The sequence below is a fragment of the Thermobia domestica genome, chromosome 16 (assembly GCF_964235325.1).
Source record: "Thermobia domestica chromosome 16, izTheDome1.hap1.1, whole genome shotgun sequence".
Taxonomy (NCBI): Eukaryota; Metazoa; Arthropoda; class Insecta; order Zygentoma; family Lepismatidae; genus Thermobia; species Thermobia domestica.
The window spans coordinates 153,920,015-153,938,291 of record NC_137469.1 but is presented as its reverse complement, the minus strand read 5'-3'; the positions used below and the strand labels follow the sequence as shown (position 1 = coordinate 153,938,291).

Here is an 18,277-nt window from a genome sequence, read left to right as displayed (position 1 = left end):
TGGATTTTTCTTCACTATTTCCCGATGTATTTTTTCACATTTTCGTCAATGGAATTTACACAGCTATTGTCTCTTTTCCTTTTTAACTAATTTTCTAACATCTTGCAAATTGCGAAGGAACTCTTAATTAGCCAATCCACAAAGAAAGTTTAAACCTTTTGGGATTTCCACTTCGTGAGGTAAATTTAGACTTTCACTGAAACAGTCACTGCTTCCTTACTATTTATCGTAGGATCGTTCGTACTTTTTTTTTTTTTTTTTTTTCAGAATAGAGCATCATCTTTTCCTACGGTAGCACTCGCTTGTCCGTATTATACACCAGAAACGAGAAAAGGGTGGAAAACCGGGAGCTTTTTCGATTTTTTTTCAAAATGTTTGGGCCCATTTATATATATACAAAAATTTACTGCGTCATTATTTACTTGGCCTAGCATCATGGTTCAAACGCCATTTTCTTCGTATTACGCGCTCTTTCAAACGCTACCATCACATGTCCGTATCTGCATCTGAACCGGGATATCGTTTCTTTTTCGAAGAGTCACCCACCTCGGAACTCTGGCCGGCCTGGGTTCACGTAGGGATCTGAAAATTTCTTGAAAAATATGCTGTTATGTACACAGTACGTGTGCAAAATTTCAGTTCGATATCTTGAAAACAAAGAACAGATTTTTTTTTTTTTTTGAAAATCTGAAGGTGATCCATTTATAGATATACAGGATGGCCCAAAAGTAGGTATACAACCCTGCATTGATTAAATATGACCGTTTATTAAGATAGTGAGGTTATTTGCTTCGTTCTATTTCCACTTTAACGTATAAGTGAAAATAAATCAAATAAACTAGCATAAGTAAATCCTGTCTGGATAATAATAAGTAAATTATATATAATGTCATAAGTCAATCAGTACACTAGACTGTATTCCTACTTTTGGGCTACCCTGTATATACATATATTCTAAAAATTCATATAACATTACTATTTGGCCTAGGATTATGGTTCAAACTTCATTTTCTTCAGTATTACGTGTCCTTTCCAACAGTACCACCCACATGTCTGTATCGTACACATGAATCCGAAAGTTCGGTAAAAACCGGACGTTTTTCTGAAAAACCAACCTCTCGGAATATTTGCGCCCCTTGGGTCCGGGTTCAGATAGGAATCTCAAAAGAAATGAGAAATAATTAAAGATGCACACAATCCGCATGCAAAATTTTAATTTTGATATCTTGAAAATTAAGGTGCGAACTTTTTTGAAATTTTCCTAAAAAAAAAAAAGTCACACTCCTGCCCCTCCTAGGCACCGCCAACTTTACCATCCGGTTGCAAAACGAATCTGGGGTGTTCTTTGATCCATGCTTGACTTGAACAATAAAAAGAACCGGGTTCAATACGTGTTCAAGCGTTTAAATACAACACTACTCCATGGTACTGATTCGTACTATAAATCCCCTAAAGGGTTAAACACTACTAAGGAAATATTTTCGAAGTGACGGCTGTATCAAAATGAGCAAAGATTGCTGTGACATGCTCATACGCTACAAGTCTTTCCTGACTTGTTTTCTACCCATTCCTGTTAAAAATTTTCTTCAATTTTATTTTTTTACCTAAAAGAAAATGAAACAGCAAAGAAAAATGTTTATTTTTACCCCGCCCTTGTGTGTGTGTGTGTGTGTGTATGTGTGTGTGTGTGTATGTGTGTGTGTGTGTGTGTGTTCGGTAGGTTGAGGAGAAACTACTACTAGTACTAGCTTGGGATCGGCGAAAATGCTAGCTGCTAAGTATTTATCGAAATCAATCGCTCCTTTCTTTTATGTCAATTGCGGCTACAAATGAGCAGTATTAATCCCAGGTTCGCTGTTGTAATTGGTGGTATTGGGAACGACGGTGAATGCTTGAAACAAGACCGACGACAGGTCATGTGTTTTGTTATTTTTGTGGAGGCCAACGATTTCTTGGAGCAAATATATTCATTTAATTTCTCTTAACTTTTAAGTAAAGACCACATTTTTCGGAACCTCCTTCCGAGATTAGAAGGGAACTGATTCCATCCCATATTGCCTTGTTCAAATTGTATCCAATCGACAGAATGTGAATTTGAATTTGGAAGGTAGGGACAACGCATGTGACATCTTGGGGAAAAATCACTGCATGTTCAGAGGGCTGTTTGCTTTTGCTTTTTTTTAACATTCGCTCAGTCGAGTTACTCTTAGTCGGTTACCTAGAGCATTCGAAAACCGACGAGTTATCATCACTGCGAATGATTTCTATGGTAGTTTTTTTTCTTTATTTCCATAAGTGAAAAAAGAAAAAAAAGTAGGAAAATTTGAGAGGGAAAGGATGGGGAAGGAAAAGAGACCAAAAAAGGGAAAATTTACAAAAACGAAACAAAAAAAAAAAAAACTAAAAATTTAGGAAAAAAGTTTGAATCTAGTTTGCTTGTTTATTGTGTATTTCTGTATGTGTGTTTGGTATCTGTGTTCTCTGCGTATTTATGTTTTTACCTTTTGGCTTCTTCTTCTTTTTACCTTAGGCTTCTTCTTGTTTCTTGCAGGTTTTCCCTGTGTGTTTAGGTTTTTTCGCCCACATGTTTTATATACATATATATATATATATATATATATATATATATTTCAATATATTTATTTGGTATTCACCTATTTCTTTCACTGCACTAATGGTTTTCACCTGTGTTTACCACACTAACACTTGTGCACCAAAACTAATATTCTTAACACTACACTACACTGTATGCTTTTGCTGTCACTAATACTAATAATCACTGACACTTGTTTTTCACCTATATGACTTTCTATTTACATATACACTTACATATATATATAACTTCATCTTTTTGCATTATAGAAAAGATCCTAGAAAGTTAGATTCCCACGCCCCCAAAACGCAAATATTTTAAAATAATTGTAATCCTTTGTTTTAAAAAATAATTTTCCCGATTATTATTATTCTTTTTATTTCTTTTCATATATGGAGAAGAGTTTTAGAAAAACAGTGCAGAATATACATTGTGTGTCGCTTACTTCGCTCATCACCGGCAACGATATTGTCGGGGCTTCCACCGATTTTGACGGTATCGTGTGCAAACACGCTTACGTGTTCCTACCTAAATATACAATTGACAATTTTGTTCCACGAAATCTATTACGTTTTCAGAACGTTATTACTAACATTATTATTATTATTATTTTAAACACATTTGTCTTGAAAATTATTAATTATGTTGTACGTAAAGCAGGACTGTTCTATGCAGGTGGACGCTAGAAAGAGCAAAGCCAACGAGAATAGCATCAAACCCGCTATGGTATGTTCCAAAATCAATCAAGGTTGCAAGTGTTTGTTGTTTGTAATGGCTATATGTAGCTATATATTTTATGGATTTATTAGAATGCCACGTGACTTTGTAACTATCTGTAGAGCCACTACCCTTTTTTTAAACTTTGGAGTCTTTAGTCGCTACAGTTCTTTACTTAGTGCGTTATCTTGCTTTTAAAAATGTCCAAAATATTACGAGAACTAAATTATTAAAGCAACATTTCAAAATAATAATAATAATAATAATAATAATAATAATAATAATAATAATAATAATAATGACAACATAAATACATATATTGAACACACACTGACGATATTGATAAAAAAAAATAATGTTTACATTTACTGTAACAACAAAACAGCACAATATAGGGATACAAATAATAATAATATAAAGAAGAAGAAGAATACTTGTTGGAATTACAAATAGTAATGTTTGAGAATAGGTCGTTCCAAACATGTAAAACATATTTTGCCTTTCTCACTTTTTCCCTTTTTTATTTGTACTATTTTCTTTGCTTTCCTTTCTTCTCTGGATTTCCTCCTGGGCTTTCACTATGTAGTCGGGATCTCTACATTTCATTCCACGTGGGCTTAACGGATCGACAATCTCTGGTAGCATGCATTGTTTAAAAAAACGACAGAGTTTAGGAAGCATAATATTCTTCCATAAATCTTCATTCCTTACTACCTTTTCAATATACAGAGGTGTTTTGTCGTCAATATACACTACCAAATAGCATTTATTTAGTTCGGCAATGTTCAGCTGTCCCTGAATTTGGTAGTAGTAATCACTATTTTGTTTTAGTTTCAAGCTTCCATCCGGCTGGACAAGTAAGAAAAATGTCCCTTTCCTCTTTCTTATTTCTTCTTGAATATCTTTGTTCCTAAGGGAAGGAACGCACTTGACTTCCACTAGTGCATTCTCTTCAACTACATACCCTGTAAATATGCAGATAATACCAATTATAATATTAATTATTACTTTGTGACGATTAAGGTGTTGCATATGAAAAATTAGTATCCTCCCTATTTCAAATTTAGTCAAAAAGTAAAATTTGTTCGACACTGGTTCAGGAGAAAAGACATAACTAAAGGCAAACTGCAAATCTTCAATCAAATTAAACTCTCGTGAATTACAAATTATGGGCAATATCTTTCCCTTGCAGTTCCAAAATCATAACTATTTGAAGTCATATTGGTACGAGAACTGGGTGTGAACGTTTGCACACAATCACATACGTAAGTCAATGTGTGTTATTGAAGAATGGAATACTGAATTATTTGTTGTATAAGTATAACTACGCGTATTATAAAAATCGCCTTGTAAACGTTGAAGTTTATTCAGGAAAAACAATATTTACGAAGGAAGGCGCCGGGTAAATACGGTTGGGAACCTCTGGAAAACAGTCATGATAAACAGGAATAGTAAACTGGTTAACATTTTCTGAAAGGCGTAAGTTAGGCCACCTAACTGTTCCTTCCAAGGACATATTTAGGGGAGCTATTGGGCTCAAGGCCCTCCCTAAATAAATTCGTTATCATTTTTTCGCATTGCACATATACTGCTACTTACAGGCCCCTCAGTCGGCTACGAATAAACGGAAATCAGAATTACGAATATTTTACAGCAGCTGTAACTTTTGCTTCTAGTTTTTATTATGAAAGCAGTAATTTTTGCTTTCCCAAACTTTTTAAATATCAATATCAAAAATTTACAAAGAAACGGAGCCATAAAAAACGAAACTACGAACAAAACTTCAGAGAACAAAATCCACCAGAAATTTTATAGGATAGGACGATAGCCCATCAAACAGGAAAAACCTTTGGTCAGGGTTATAATGGCGAAGGAGCGACCGCGTTGTGAATTCAAAATTTATTGTACTTAATTATTCAATTTTATATAGAAAAAATAACATTCGATTTTTTAAAAGAAGTAAAACGCACATTATATTTGGAAAAAATTTTCAACAAAAGCAACATTTCTCATTTTTTCTTTGAACCGACTATAGTAGATAATATTAATAAATACATGTCAGGTAAATTGTATTTGTTCATATGGGCTACTGTTGAATCCAATACTGGAATCGATACTGAAAGTACACAAAATACTTTAGAGTAAATAACCTATATCTATAGGTTCTTAGTTCTCCCATGTCCACGCATTGAAGTGAAGTAAATTGATAGTAGGCTTTATCTCATCTATTTCCGACATGAAAAGTATGGGGCAGGTTTCTAAGTACGAGATGGTTGTATACAGAAAATAAATAAAAATAATTTTCATTCGGAAAGATTTACTAATGAAAAAATGTTCTTACCATCAGGACTAGCGGCCAAAAATCCGTGTGTGAGATCTATGTACAGTCCTCTCTTTTGTATTGTCCAGCCTTTCTCAGCCGCAAGCCTTCGGAGAGCCACATGTTCATAATTCCTCCCATATTCCATGGCTGGTGTACATACATTTCTTTTGTAAAGTACATCCTTTACCAATGAATGACAGGCGGTGTTATCTTTACGCTTAATTACCCTACCAAACATAGACGCTGTTAGTCTGTTACGACGCTGCTCCTCGTAAACTAAGTTACCGTGCTGTCCTCTAGAAGAAACTTCTATATTTGTTCTCTGTTCTGTTGTAACCTAATAATAATAATAATAATAATAATAATAATAATAATAATAATAATAATAATAATAATAATAATAATAATAATAATAATAATAAGTTAGTTTCGTTTCACAGTGTGAAACTATGGCAGACTTACAAACTATGCAAATTCAAAGCAAAATCAAACAAATTCGAGATTGAATCGATTCCCGGAAACCACTTTTCGATATCTCTTACCGTTGTGGCTTATAAAAATCAAGTTTAGCCGGAAGTAGTAGTAAATACCTACCACTTCCAGTTTTGGCTTAAAAAGGATTGACATAGTAAGATGCTAAATCAGTTAACGAAAGCTGCTATTCGCTATCTACTTCCGTTTTTGATTTATGCGCAATTATAATTTTGGCTCCACAAAAATTCAATTGAAACCTGAAGTAATATAAATTTGTACCAGTTCTAGTTTTAGTAGAGAGAAATAAGTGGGCCTATTATTCTTTCTTGAAACGGTGAATCATTTGTTGAAAACAGTTTATAAAATATTAAAATTTCATTGTTTTGAATTTATAGAATTTTTAAAAAGGCCTATTTTTGACCGCCCATTGCGTATTTATTGAATATTAAAATTATATTACATGAGTATTTATTAAACCAAAAATTCATAAAAAAAAAAAAATAAAATAAAAAAATAGTATAGCATAAATTTTTTTTAAACATTACTTTTCAAACATTCATTGAATCACTAATATGAAATATTTACACTTTTTATGCTTGTTATTCAATGGATATTTAAGAAAAAAAATATTTATGCTTTATTATTATTATTATTTGGTTTGTTTTTTTGAATAAGTATTCATAGTAACATAATTTCAGTATTCAATAAACATGCAATGGGCGGTAAGAAATAGGCCTTTTTACTATTTTATAAGTATTAGAAATCAAACAATAATGCAATTTCAATATTGAGTATAAAATAAATATTCCAAAAATATTGTTTCAACTTTCAGTGCTATTAAAGGTATAAAATAAATGATAAAACGAACTTAAAGTAAACTTTAAAAAAAATTCAAATAATTTAATATGGTTTAAGAAATGAAAACTTACGTCGTATGTTTTGAGCTCGGCTTCACAGGCTGATTGAAGCGAAGTCGGAGACAGCGGTGGTTTATCCGCGTTCGGCCCATAATCTCTGTCCTTTTCTGGTGGAAGTTCTAATTTTCTTCTTACTCGTCGTGAACGGGAGTGAGAACGCTTGCGGCTTCTCTTGTTCATAAATCTCCTGAAATACATTCCAGGACTATTTTCTATCACAGATTTCCAAGGACTACGGTGCCATGTTGCTTTTTTGTTATATGATAGTCCTGTAACATAGCATCGGCGCTGGAAGGCACCGCGATTTGTCAAATTAAGCCTCTTACCAGCATTGAACTTTGACAGAAGGCTCATATACAGCTCAACCCGATTAGTTGTTTCGTTTGGAACTAATCGGTCTGCCTTTCTTATTAACTGGTCTACAGCAGCCATAATGTGGTAATACAATCCGGCCTTTTCTAAATCTGGAACTAAGTTTCTATCTTCTTTCTTTGTACAAAAGTACTGTTTGCACTTCTCGTGGTTCCCAAATACGTGCGATGGACCATTTCGCAGGTCATCTCTAAGATCCTGCACTGAACACTTCTGTTTTGCATTATAGGATATAGCTCCCCGAGCAGCAGCGGTTAGACGTGGAATTCTATCTCGCAAAATTGTTCTGGCTTGCAAGGGAAAACTATTTTGCATACGCAGCTTGTGGAGCGCACATGTATAATTCCGCACACAATGATTTGCGCATTCAACTTTCGTGACTTGACGTCCATACGGCACCTTTTCGATTATCCTGGAGTGAACGCTGGAGTCGCCATCTGCCACAAATCGTTTGTAGCGAAGCGTATGCATTTCTTGGCTCTTGCAAAAGCCTTCTACGATTATGTCAGCTTCCATCGACGAAGATGAGGATGACCAGTTGCGGTAGCATCGATGGTCGCTTGGTTTTTTATTTCTTGATGACGCTGCAGCGCACACTGAACAATATTTGTTTCTCACTCCCAAAAATAATAGCTTGTTAGTTTCTTGACCAATAATACATGCCTGGAAAAGATAATATATACAACAATGTAAGTAAAATTTAAGTATTAGCAACATTATGCACGATAAAACGTAAAACGTATTCAATTTTAACAAAACACAGTGTAGACCTTAGAGCGTTTGCACACGTCCACGGCAATGCTGGCCCAGTACCGACAATGCCGGAACCGGAACCGAGGATGCTTTGCACACGCGGCCGGCAAAACCGGATCCGGCGCTGCTTTGCCCACACATCCCGGTAATGCCGGTGCCAAGAAGTAGTTAGAATTTGAACGTGAAGGATAGAACATGAGTCCAGCAATAAACAAACGACATCTCCTTGCCTTGATGTACGTACGGCGAAGAAAAAGGAAACAAAGCAGTACTAGAAAGATTTGGATCCATCCATTGTTGACAGTGCGTCATGTGAAAGGTTCGTTTTATACATTATATGAAAAGATGCGGAAATATATTGAAACAGACTGAGATCACGGTATTTAAAATACTACTACTACTACTACTACTACTACTACTAATAATAATAATAATAATAATAATAATAATAATAATAATAATAATAATAATAATAATAATAATAATAATAATAGGAGGTTCTGAAAAGGCAGCATTGCGGTTGCATATTCACTCAGTCCACAATCGTTCTATGGAACATATGCCAGACTAGACACAGAGTACATGAATACTTTTATAATGATCTATAGGGTAAAGCAGCATGCAACCACAAGACTGGAAGTTTTCTTGTTCTGCTGGTGCTTTTTCAGTTCTTTCTGTAGTTGTGTTGTAGTTTTTATTTACTTTAATTGTATTGGGATGCCTCTCGTAAGCCTCTGTAAAATCATGATACCCTTTCCCCGTAATATATTATGTTCCTTACTACAAACTTTTTTTCATGCTTACACTGTTCGTTTCATGCAAAAGGTTTATGACAGAAAAATAAATGTGGAAAACTTAGTAAATAAAAAAAAATAACTAAAAATCAATGGTAAAATGGAAAAACATCCCTAAGAGCAAGGAATCGTGAAATAATATTTATAAAGTATTGAAATTTCATTTGTTTCAGGATGTCAAATATTTATTGAATATTGAAAACCGGCCTATTTTTGACCACAGATTGAACACTTATGTTATTATAAATGACACTTTTCTCTGTGGATTTTAACCGCTTCAGCAGACAAAGCTCAGGCCAGGAAGTTGACCATAAAATCGCAATGAAACTGGATTCTCTCTCTCTCGCCTTTTTTTTTTTTTTTTTTTTTTTTTTTTTTTTTTTTTTTTGTGCGAAGGGAACATATGTAGCGTTGTTCTTTCCTGTACCTCTGCACAAGAAACAGAGCAGGCTTTCTGCTAAATTGAATAGAACAGCGGTACTTCAAATATTGCGAATGGACGTTTCTAACTGCTCTTTCACTTTCTCGAATGATTACCGACGAACTGTACATATCCCTACGCAAGTTTTGTGTGTGTGCCACTACTCTGAAATCTTTCGGGCTGTTTATCACAATGGAAACAGGGAACGCGGCGTATAATGTGTAGTACTGTATGTTGTACGTATTATTGTAAGTGACCTGCTAGGAGTAAGATTGTAATTCCTGGAATAAACTAGACGATGGAATATGACAGCTATTGTAACGGTCGAGATGTAAGAGTATAAAAATAGTTCGTGCCGGCAGGGTCAGAAACAAGAGATTGTCTTTTTTTTTCCCCCACCTATCCCAGTTGGGGAAGGAGGTGTTTGGAATCTTGGCTAAGATAATTGCCGCTAGTCTAAATTGTAAATCTGCTAGTACAAACAATGTACTGGAAAAGGAAAAGGTATTGTGGTTATAAAATTTCATCCCTTCACTTCAGCTGTTGCTTCTGGCAATGAGATAATATCGAGTTCGCAGAAGGAAGGCTGCAAATGGGAACAGCTCTTCAATCTTCTCTTTCGTGGTCAATAAACCCCCACCCCTATTTGCAGTGACCTTCACAAAAGACTATTTCTGCTTCAGAAGAAAAATAATATCCATTCATCTGTGAAAGCTTTCAGGAATGTTTCGGAGCTTATTTGGGTGTTTCATATGAACATACGTATTTCGCGAAAAATTCACACAGCCAGGAGTGGAAGCGGAAACTATTGAAAGCCTGTTGTTGGCGGAAGGTGTTTCCAATCTCCACAGAATGTATACTAACAAAAATTATATTACTTGTGCTCATAAAAGAATGCCAAGTTGAACTTTTGATTTTATGTTTAGCGTTCCTTTGAGCAGCGAGGCTACATGAGACGTAGATATACAACTCCTGAAATCCGAAGATTATCGTTCAGTGCACTCCCACTGGGAATCGAACACGGGATCCCGTTCACCAAAGTCGCGCATAATAGCCATTAGACCAGCAGGGAGGGTCACCCCAAATAGAACGTGGATAGCAAACAAAACAATTCATTTCCCATCTTCACAATGATTGGTAGGGTGAAATTACAACTTACAAACATTATTTTAAAAAGAATGTGGTTAGTTGAATATATAGACAAAATATTCGTCGGCTTCACCCCTAGATCTCCTAGTTTGCTCGGTTTACGGCCTCTCAGTTCATGAACCTAGAACCATATTTAATTTCATTTGGGGCTTCGCCCACAACCTCCCTTATCCCTTTTGATCGGCCAACGGCCTTGCATCTGATAAACTTGCAAGCACACCGAATTTCATTTCAGATCCGGAAAATCGCTCCGTGTACGGCCTCGCATCTCATTAGGCGTTTACTCGACCTATGGGATCGTACCTCATAATCCTGCAAGCATATTGAATTTCAGTTGAAGTTGTCAAAGGATTAGCTCCAACCCAGGTTTGCAGGTTGAGTCAGGTTCAGTACGCGGGGGCTTCGCCCTCAGATCCAGGGGCGTAAATAAGGGCCCCGTAGACCCTGTATTGCGGGGGGCCTCAAGCCATCAGGGGCCCCGAAATCGTGAAGTGGGAAGTAGGGAAGGGGGCTCACTCCACGCTGTCTGCGGGAGGGCCCCCAAGCCTTTAGTTACGCTACTGCTCAGATCCCCTACATTTGCTCTTCATATCATACACCTGCACATTTCCCGAATTTTTGTTCAAATTCCAAGTTTCATGTCTCTAACATGCCGGGGTTCCGAGATTTGAACATCTTTTCTTCCCGCCTCTTTTCTTTCCTTCTAGGATATACACCGGTGTACATAAAAACGCTTAATAAGTATCTAATAATCTTCATTGAAAAGTATAAATACCACATCCATGTTCCTAACCTTCAAAGATTCCAAGATATCGACATCTTATTATAAGAATTACAATGTAGCTCTTTTCTTCTACTTTCACTAAAATATCAAAAAATGCTGAAACATGTGTTAATTTATTTTAAATGGGAAATCCCAATACCAAATTTCAAGTCTCTAACCCGGAGTGAACATCTTATTATAGTAATTATAATCCACGTCCATTTTTCTTCCCTTCTGGGCCATATTAAAAAAAAGGCACTGAAATACGTGCTACATTATTTTAAATGAAAAGTCCAAATACGAAATTCTATGTTTCTAACCGTCAGAGTTTCCGAGATATTGGCAAGATACGAATTGCAACTCCCATTGCATTTTCCTTTTCTCCCCTTCCTATTTTCCTTTCCCTTTCGCCATTTTCCTTTTCTTCCCTCCTCTTCGTCCCATCTAATTAAAACATCACAAAACGCTAAAAACATGTCAAATGATTTTCAATGAGAAATGCAAATATCAAATTTAAAGTATCTAACGTCACGAGATTCCGAAATAATTCCATTTTATTAAAATATTTCAGACACCATTTTCATTCTATCCCTGTCGCATTTCCAGAAATCATTCCTTAGTGGTACTCTACGTCACAAATCCTATGTATTGTCCTAATTTTTTATTTTGACTTCTATATGATTTAGTTTTTAATTCCTTCCTATATAAGTCATTAAATTTGTATAATTATACTCACCACTCCAGAAGCTGCATTGTATCCATGTCCATAACTTCTTTTGCTCCACCCTCCGTCCACGTATACAGTTATCCATGGTATACCATCTGGATCTACATGGCCCTTTTCAATTGCTAATCTTCTTTCTTCCTCTCCAGCTTCTTTCATCTGACTCCAAAGAGAATCTGTCCACACCTATAAAAGATATACATTGTTTTAGAAAACATGGCATATCGTTATTTTGTTCTAATTTTGATTCATTACAAATCTCATTACCCATTTACTTTCTACTTTGAGTGATATCAATAACGAACAAGATAAATTTCCCTAGTCATCGAGAATGTGACTCAGTTTCTCTATGATTGTGCAGAAACTATACGGATAAATAGTTATTATTTGTCTCTGCATGCTTTGTCTGGTATGCATTGCAAAGACTAGCAGCGTTCAGAAAATATCAGTTTGAATTTTACTTTGTATAAAATGTAGATAGCGACTGAGGCTTCACCTCTTGAATCCCACATATGCTCACTCTCCGATCTCGCATCTCATAAACATAAAATCATCAATGTTTGGTTAGCCTACGGCCCCGCACCCCTGCAAGAGTGCTGAATTACAGTCGAAATACTGGAGGATTTGTTGCAGAAAGGTTTCTAAAACTATTTCCTTGTGGCCAAATAGCGTTCTCGCTTGCTGTGTGGGAGATTCGGGTAATATTTCGTGAAAGATCAATGGTTTGGATTTCACGTTAATTTACAGATTAAAGTCTCGTATGGCTCCGGTGCGCAACCATCTCATCACACACACCATAAAGTATTCTTGACAACATCAATATGAAAATTCCACGAGAGCAGCAAAACGAGTGTGATCCACAATTCGTTATATGGCGGGTTACGGAAGCTGAGGATCATAGCGAGACTACGCTTGGGTCGCAGAGTGGTGCAAACTCCGAAAACGTAATCAAAAACCCCTAAATCAAAGTCTCAACTTTGATACTTCTCCAAATAGATAGGTTAGGTTAGTATTTTAACCATTAGGAACCCGGTTTTGTGGGTCAGATGCATATACTGGCTTTTATATATATATATATATATATATATATATATATATATATATATATATATATATATATATATATATATATATATATATATATATATATATATATAAGCGCCGAACTCCTCACATCAAGGTCTCGCTCGCTCAATTTCCTTGTGATTAAAGTTATTTTATCATTTTCTCCAATGGAGTCAGCGATTGAAAATAAGTAGATTTTAACTACGTACGTTAATTGTAATAAAATTTGCTTGTTAATATATTATTGAACCATTTATAACATCTTTTTTCCATTATTTTGAGTTGAAATTGCAAAATTAAAAATGTGGTGAGTTCAAAAATCTTACTACACCCCACCCTTCAACAGCTGCCCATGTTGACCCCATTTTGTTTAACCCAAATTTATCCTGCATTCGCATTTAGATATGAAATTTATGCACCGATCCTGAAGGAGACGCTGATGATGATAATGAATGAAATGGTTGAATGAAGAAAGTGGACGAAAGAAAAGAACCCCCAAGTAAACCCACGCAATGATATCTGTCCGTTTGGCGCGAGATGGGATCAAATCAGGAAACCCACGTACCAGGTGAACGCTCTACCATCCACCACGACTCAAATATTCGCAGTTAGGCGGCGAATTCATGCTTTCTTTCAGACTCCCCCGTTCAATATGAAGTGGTGATAAATTTATTTGTCATTAATTTATTTACAATTCAAAATTAGCCGCTTGGGAGACCCATTTATATATTTTTTCTTATGAGATCGCGTTAGTTCAGTGGTGGAACGGACCCTGCTTCGATCTCGGTCCCACCAATGTGGACTTTATGGTGGACAAACACCGCGTAAGTGTTTTCTTTGGAGTTCTCTAATTTCCTTCCACTTCCTTCATTCCACCATTATCGCTTATTTCATCATTACCGCCTTTCTTAGTCGCGGTGCATAAAAAAAAAGATTTTCTCAAAAGCAAAAGTAATTTATTATAAATCCGTCATATTTGATCGCTATCAAAGCTGAAATCACCGATTTATGTGCTTTGTGTTTTTTCTTTTTCTTTTTTTAACGATTAATTTACGTTTTCGAATTTTCCACATTTTTGGCAATTGAAACTACTACGTTGCCCTTGTAACCAGGTCAGCAACTAGAAGGGGGCAAGGGGCCAGACCTCCCTAAATTTTTCATGGCTCGCAGATCTCAATGCATCATATACTATATTAACACAAAAAATCATGAATTTATATATTTGTAACAATTATTTTAAGACTTGGGCCCCCCTAACATGTTTATGGCACCCCCAGACTTCTATGGCTGGTTGCGGGCCTGCTTGTAACTAAGATTACTTTCATTCCGCAAGTGCTATTATGATAAAATCTTCTATACAGAACTATATCAATACAACTATTATATTAGCCACTTGTGATATTGTTGATAAGTAGGAAAGTATATTTGTCAGTTTTTTTTTTTTTTTTTTTTTTTAAGATCAAACGGATTTGTCAATTATTACTTACCGGTTCCAGATCTTGTTCAATCTTGTTGAAAAGTTTGAAGCTCATACATGGGATATCCATAATACTGAGAAATTCCTCTAGATGAGAATACCCACTTCCAATGGAAACAGTACCCCAAACAGCTGCAGTATTGATTACAGATCTTTTCGACTGTTGTTCCTCCTCTGTAGAGTGACATACTTCGCGTTTGCACACGCGGCACTTGAAATAGAGGTAAGACACTAGTCCTGAACGTCTCTCTCTATGAAAATCCATTTTTCCTAAGACACATATCTTTCTGTGGTTTTCTTGGAGCTTTATGGACCACTTGAGAATGTGTCCTAAATTTACAATTCGGTAGCCATTTGGAAAGTCATTGCGACTAACAATCTCTGTTTCGGGCTCCACTACAAGAGATGGTAGAGACTCAGTGTCAGAGCTGAAATGACATAATAATAATAATAATAATAATAATAATAATAATAATAATAATAATAATAATAATAATAATAAATTATAGAAATGAAAATGAAATTTATAGAAATTTAGTGCTTATATGTTGAACGATATGGCTTATATGAATAGGGTGAATAATTGAAGGACAGATGGTCAAAAATTACTTTTTTCCTGTATGTAGGACTGCGAAATGTGTTTATCTTTTTAAACATTTGAATTAGATTTTCTTCTCTATGACTATTATATTATCTCCTATTGTCGCTCGAAAATTAAAACCAAAAAAGTAACTTTTATATGAAGTTCAAATGTGAAACTGGTTTTGTTCTTTGGTTTGCAATTTAGATAGATTAAAACAGTGCAATTTTAGACTCGGTTTCATGACTTTTCGGGGAATAACCAAGAGTAGAAAATCATATGGAGCAAAAGCCACGACGAAAAAAAAAAAAAAAAAGTTGAGGGCGAAAATCACGCTGCCGGAATCTTTGATGTAAACAAACAACTGAATGTTTTTGTAGGAGGCTGAGTCCCCTTCAGGTGTGAGTTGACCAAGGATTTCTAAAAATTATTTAGTAGGAATAATCTGTAAATTAAGCATGATTTTTTAAATAGCTTTCCACTAATAAATTACGTATAGATTTAAAGTTTGAATTTCAGACTTTTTTTTTAAAGTAACATTTCGATACATAAAGAAAATATGTATTGTTGAAATTAAATGAGAGAAATAAATCACACGAAAAAAAAGCCTTTTAAGTTAGTGAACAATGTATATATATATATATATATATATATATATATATATATATATATATATATATATATATATATATATATATACAAGGGCGGATCCAAAGGGAGGCTAAGGGGCTATAGCCCCCCCCTTGACGCTCAGGTTTACATTGGATAAAATGGGCTTCAATTCTGCTTTACACTGGATAAAACGACAAATTATGGTTTAGCCCCTCCCTTGATCATATCCTGGATCCGCCACTGTATATATATATATATATATATATATATATATATATATATATATATATATATAATTACTTTTTCCTCTAAACCTTCAGTTACAATGAACAATTTAGCAGGTGATTTTCCTCGAAGTGTACATATTTTAGCAGTAAACCATTATAAAATGTGTGATAGAATGAGTCGAGTAAAGTACATTTCTTCAAGTCTGAAATATTAATAGTCCTAAAGTAAAATAATCGTTTAATCCTTATTGTAATTCTATATGTTGTCAGTTAAATTAATTCCTATTTTTTATTTTAGCTGTATATTAAAACAAGTTTTTGTAAAGCATCTAATTCAGGTGAATTCTAAACAGTATCAAAGAAGATGGCAAGTGTATTAGGGTATATATATTATTGAACCAATAAAAGTAAACACTTAATAAATAAGGTAGAATACATTTCCTAAAATACCTACATATACAAACACATAATATTCAGACATAAGATGCAATATATATATATATATATATATATATATATATATATATATATATATATATATATATATATATATATATATATATATATATATATATGTCGCTGGTCTAGTGGCTAGCACGTGCGCTTCTCTGCAAGGGGTCCTGGGTTCGAGTCCCGAAGGGAGAGCATAAAACGATTGTGGTTCGGATTCCATGTTAACCAGTAGGTCCATGTTTCATATAGCCTCGCTGCTGACAAGGGACTCTAAACTAATATATATTTATGATCAGAGAGAAAAGTGAAATTTGCCATTGCATCATAAAAAAGTAATTTAAACAAGAATACTTACTATATCTACTGATCCTAATTTCGATTTTTGCAAACTTGTCAAGATCAACGGGTTATCAGTGGTCGATTTGGAGGAAATACGGAGAACGTCGTTCTCCATTTACCAGAAAATCAAATATCCGTTCCCCTACTTTATTTCGTTCTGGAACGCGTTACCCCGGAATCTTACAAAATAATTTTGTTATTCAATGTATTAGAGCATTTTATATTAATACATAGAGAGTGTTCCCCCACTTCTTTAAAGCCAAATCGACTACTGCAGGTCGTAAGATATGCAAGGTCCTAAAAATAGTGATTTTTTTTTTTTTTTAAATGTGGCATATTGTTCCAAGCCCTTCATATATAACATTGCGCATAATACTATTATTATATGTATCGCTGTATAAAATTAAACACGCAAATGATTCACGTAATTGTATTTTAAAAAAATAATACACCTAGCAATATTATAATAATCCACTAAAAGATTAGTGAAACATGTGAAGGGTACAGGGAAAGAACATGGTAAGTACATTTTTTTTCTTCGATTTTGAGATTGCACCCAACCGTAAAAGTATGCGTTGCACACGATGTTTTGGACTACTCAAAGTGGTAAAAAATTTTGATCATTCCTCTGTAAATTGGATGTTAAAAGCAGCTATATGCGTAAAGAACACGCTCAGTCAGACTACAAAAATGAGTTTTGGTATAAAATCAATAAAACTGGATTTACAATGTTCTTTCCCTGTATACATTTAGATAGAATGATAACAATTTTATAAAAGAATCATTTTATGTTGGTTCAAAGTAATTAATAATCAGGATGGAAAGTAAAATAAATCTCACCTTTCTTTATCATTTGATTCATCCCTTGCAATTGGAACCTCCATAGAACTTCCACTTGTTTCTTCCAAAGATACACAAACAGAAGTGTCACACTTGGAGCTATCTTCTATTTTACGCCTTTTTATCCAAGATAAACGAATAGCCTTAGAATGCTTATTTCTCTTCCTACTTCTGGAAGGACATCGCCGCGTACGACCCATTTCTAAAACACTAGCTGAATAAAACTGTGCGTTGGTAACTCTGTCAAGACTTATCCAGACTGCAAGAAGTTCCGAAAAAAAACGTCGCCTGAAGTGGGAGGCGCCACCTCACAAACCAAGAGGGTGGCATTTTACATATTACGAAATTGTTTCATGTTTTACTTTGAAATGCATATGTCTATATCCAAAACTGTGGTACCAATCAAAAGACAAATATATAGGGATTTGCCTGATATGCAATATATAGGAATAAATAAAGTATTTTTCACAAAAATAGTGCTCAAAACTGAACGTTTGTTCCTCATACGGAATTCAGTAGTATCAGCAATGCACTTTTCCATTTTCAATTAATAATAATTTAATATCTGTCACGATATTGACGTGTATTATTATTTTATGTCAATGAGAAATGTGTAAAGAATCATATACTTTTTTACAAAAATATTTCTGACAATTGATTACAGAGAAAAACACGTAATAAAAA

The 18,277-nt window shown here is 34.6% G+C and overlaps 1 protein-coding gene across 1 annotated transcript; it reads right to left on the bottom strand.

Moving 5' to 3' along the window:
- Positions 1 to 317: 317 nt before the first annotated feature.
- LOC145672663 (uncharacterized) lies at positions 318 to 18,064 on the bottom strand. Its single transcript, XM_081741827.1, has 6 exons — positions 17,594 to 18,064; positions 14,553 to 14,970; positions 12,013 to 12,186; positions 7,037 to 8,059; positions 5,652 to 5,970; positions 318 to 4,275 (listed from the first exon to the last, which is right to left on the bottom strand). Exons 1-6 carry the CDS (start codon positions 17,791 to 17,793, stop codon positions 3,815 to 3,817), a joined length of 2,595 nt encoding a protein of 864 aa, XP_081597953.1. The 5' UTR covers positions 17,794 to 18,064; the 3' UTR covers positions 318 to 3,814.
- Between the last annotated feature and the right edge of the window lie 213 nt (positions 18,065 to 18,277).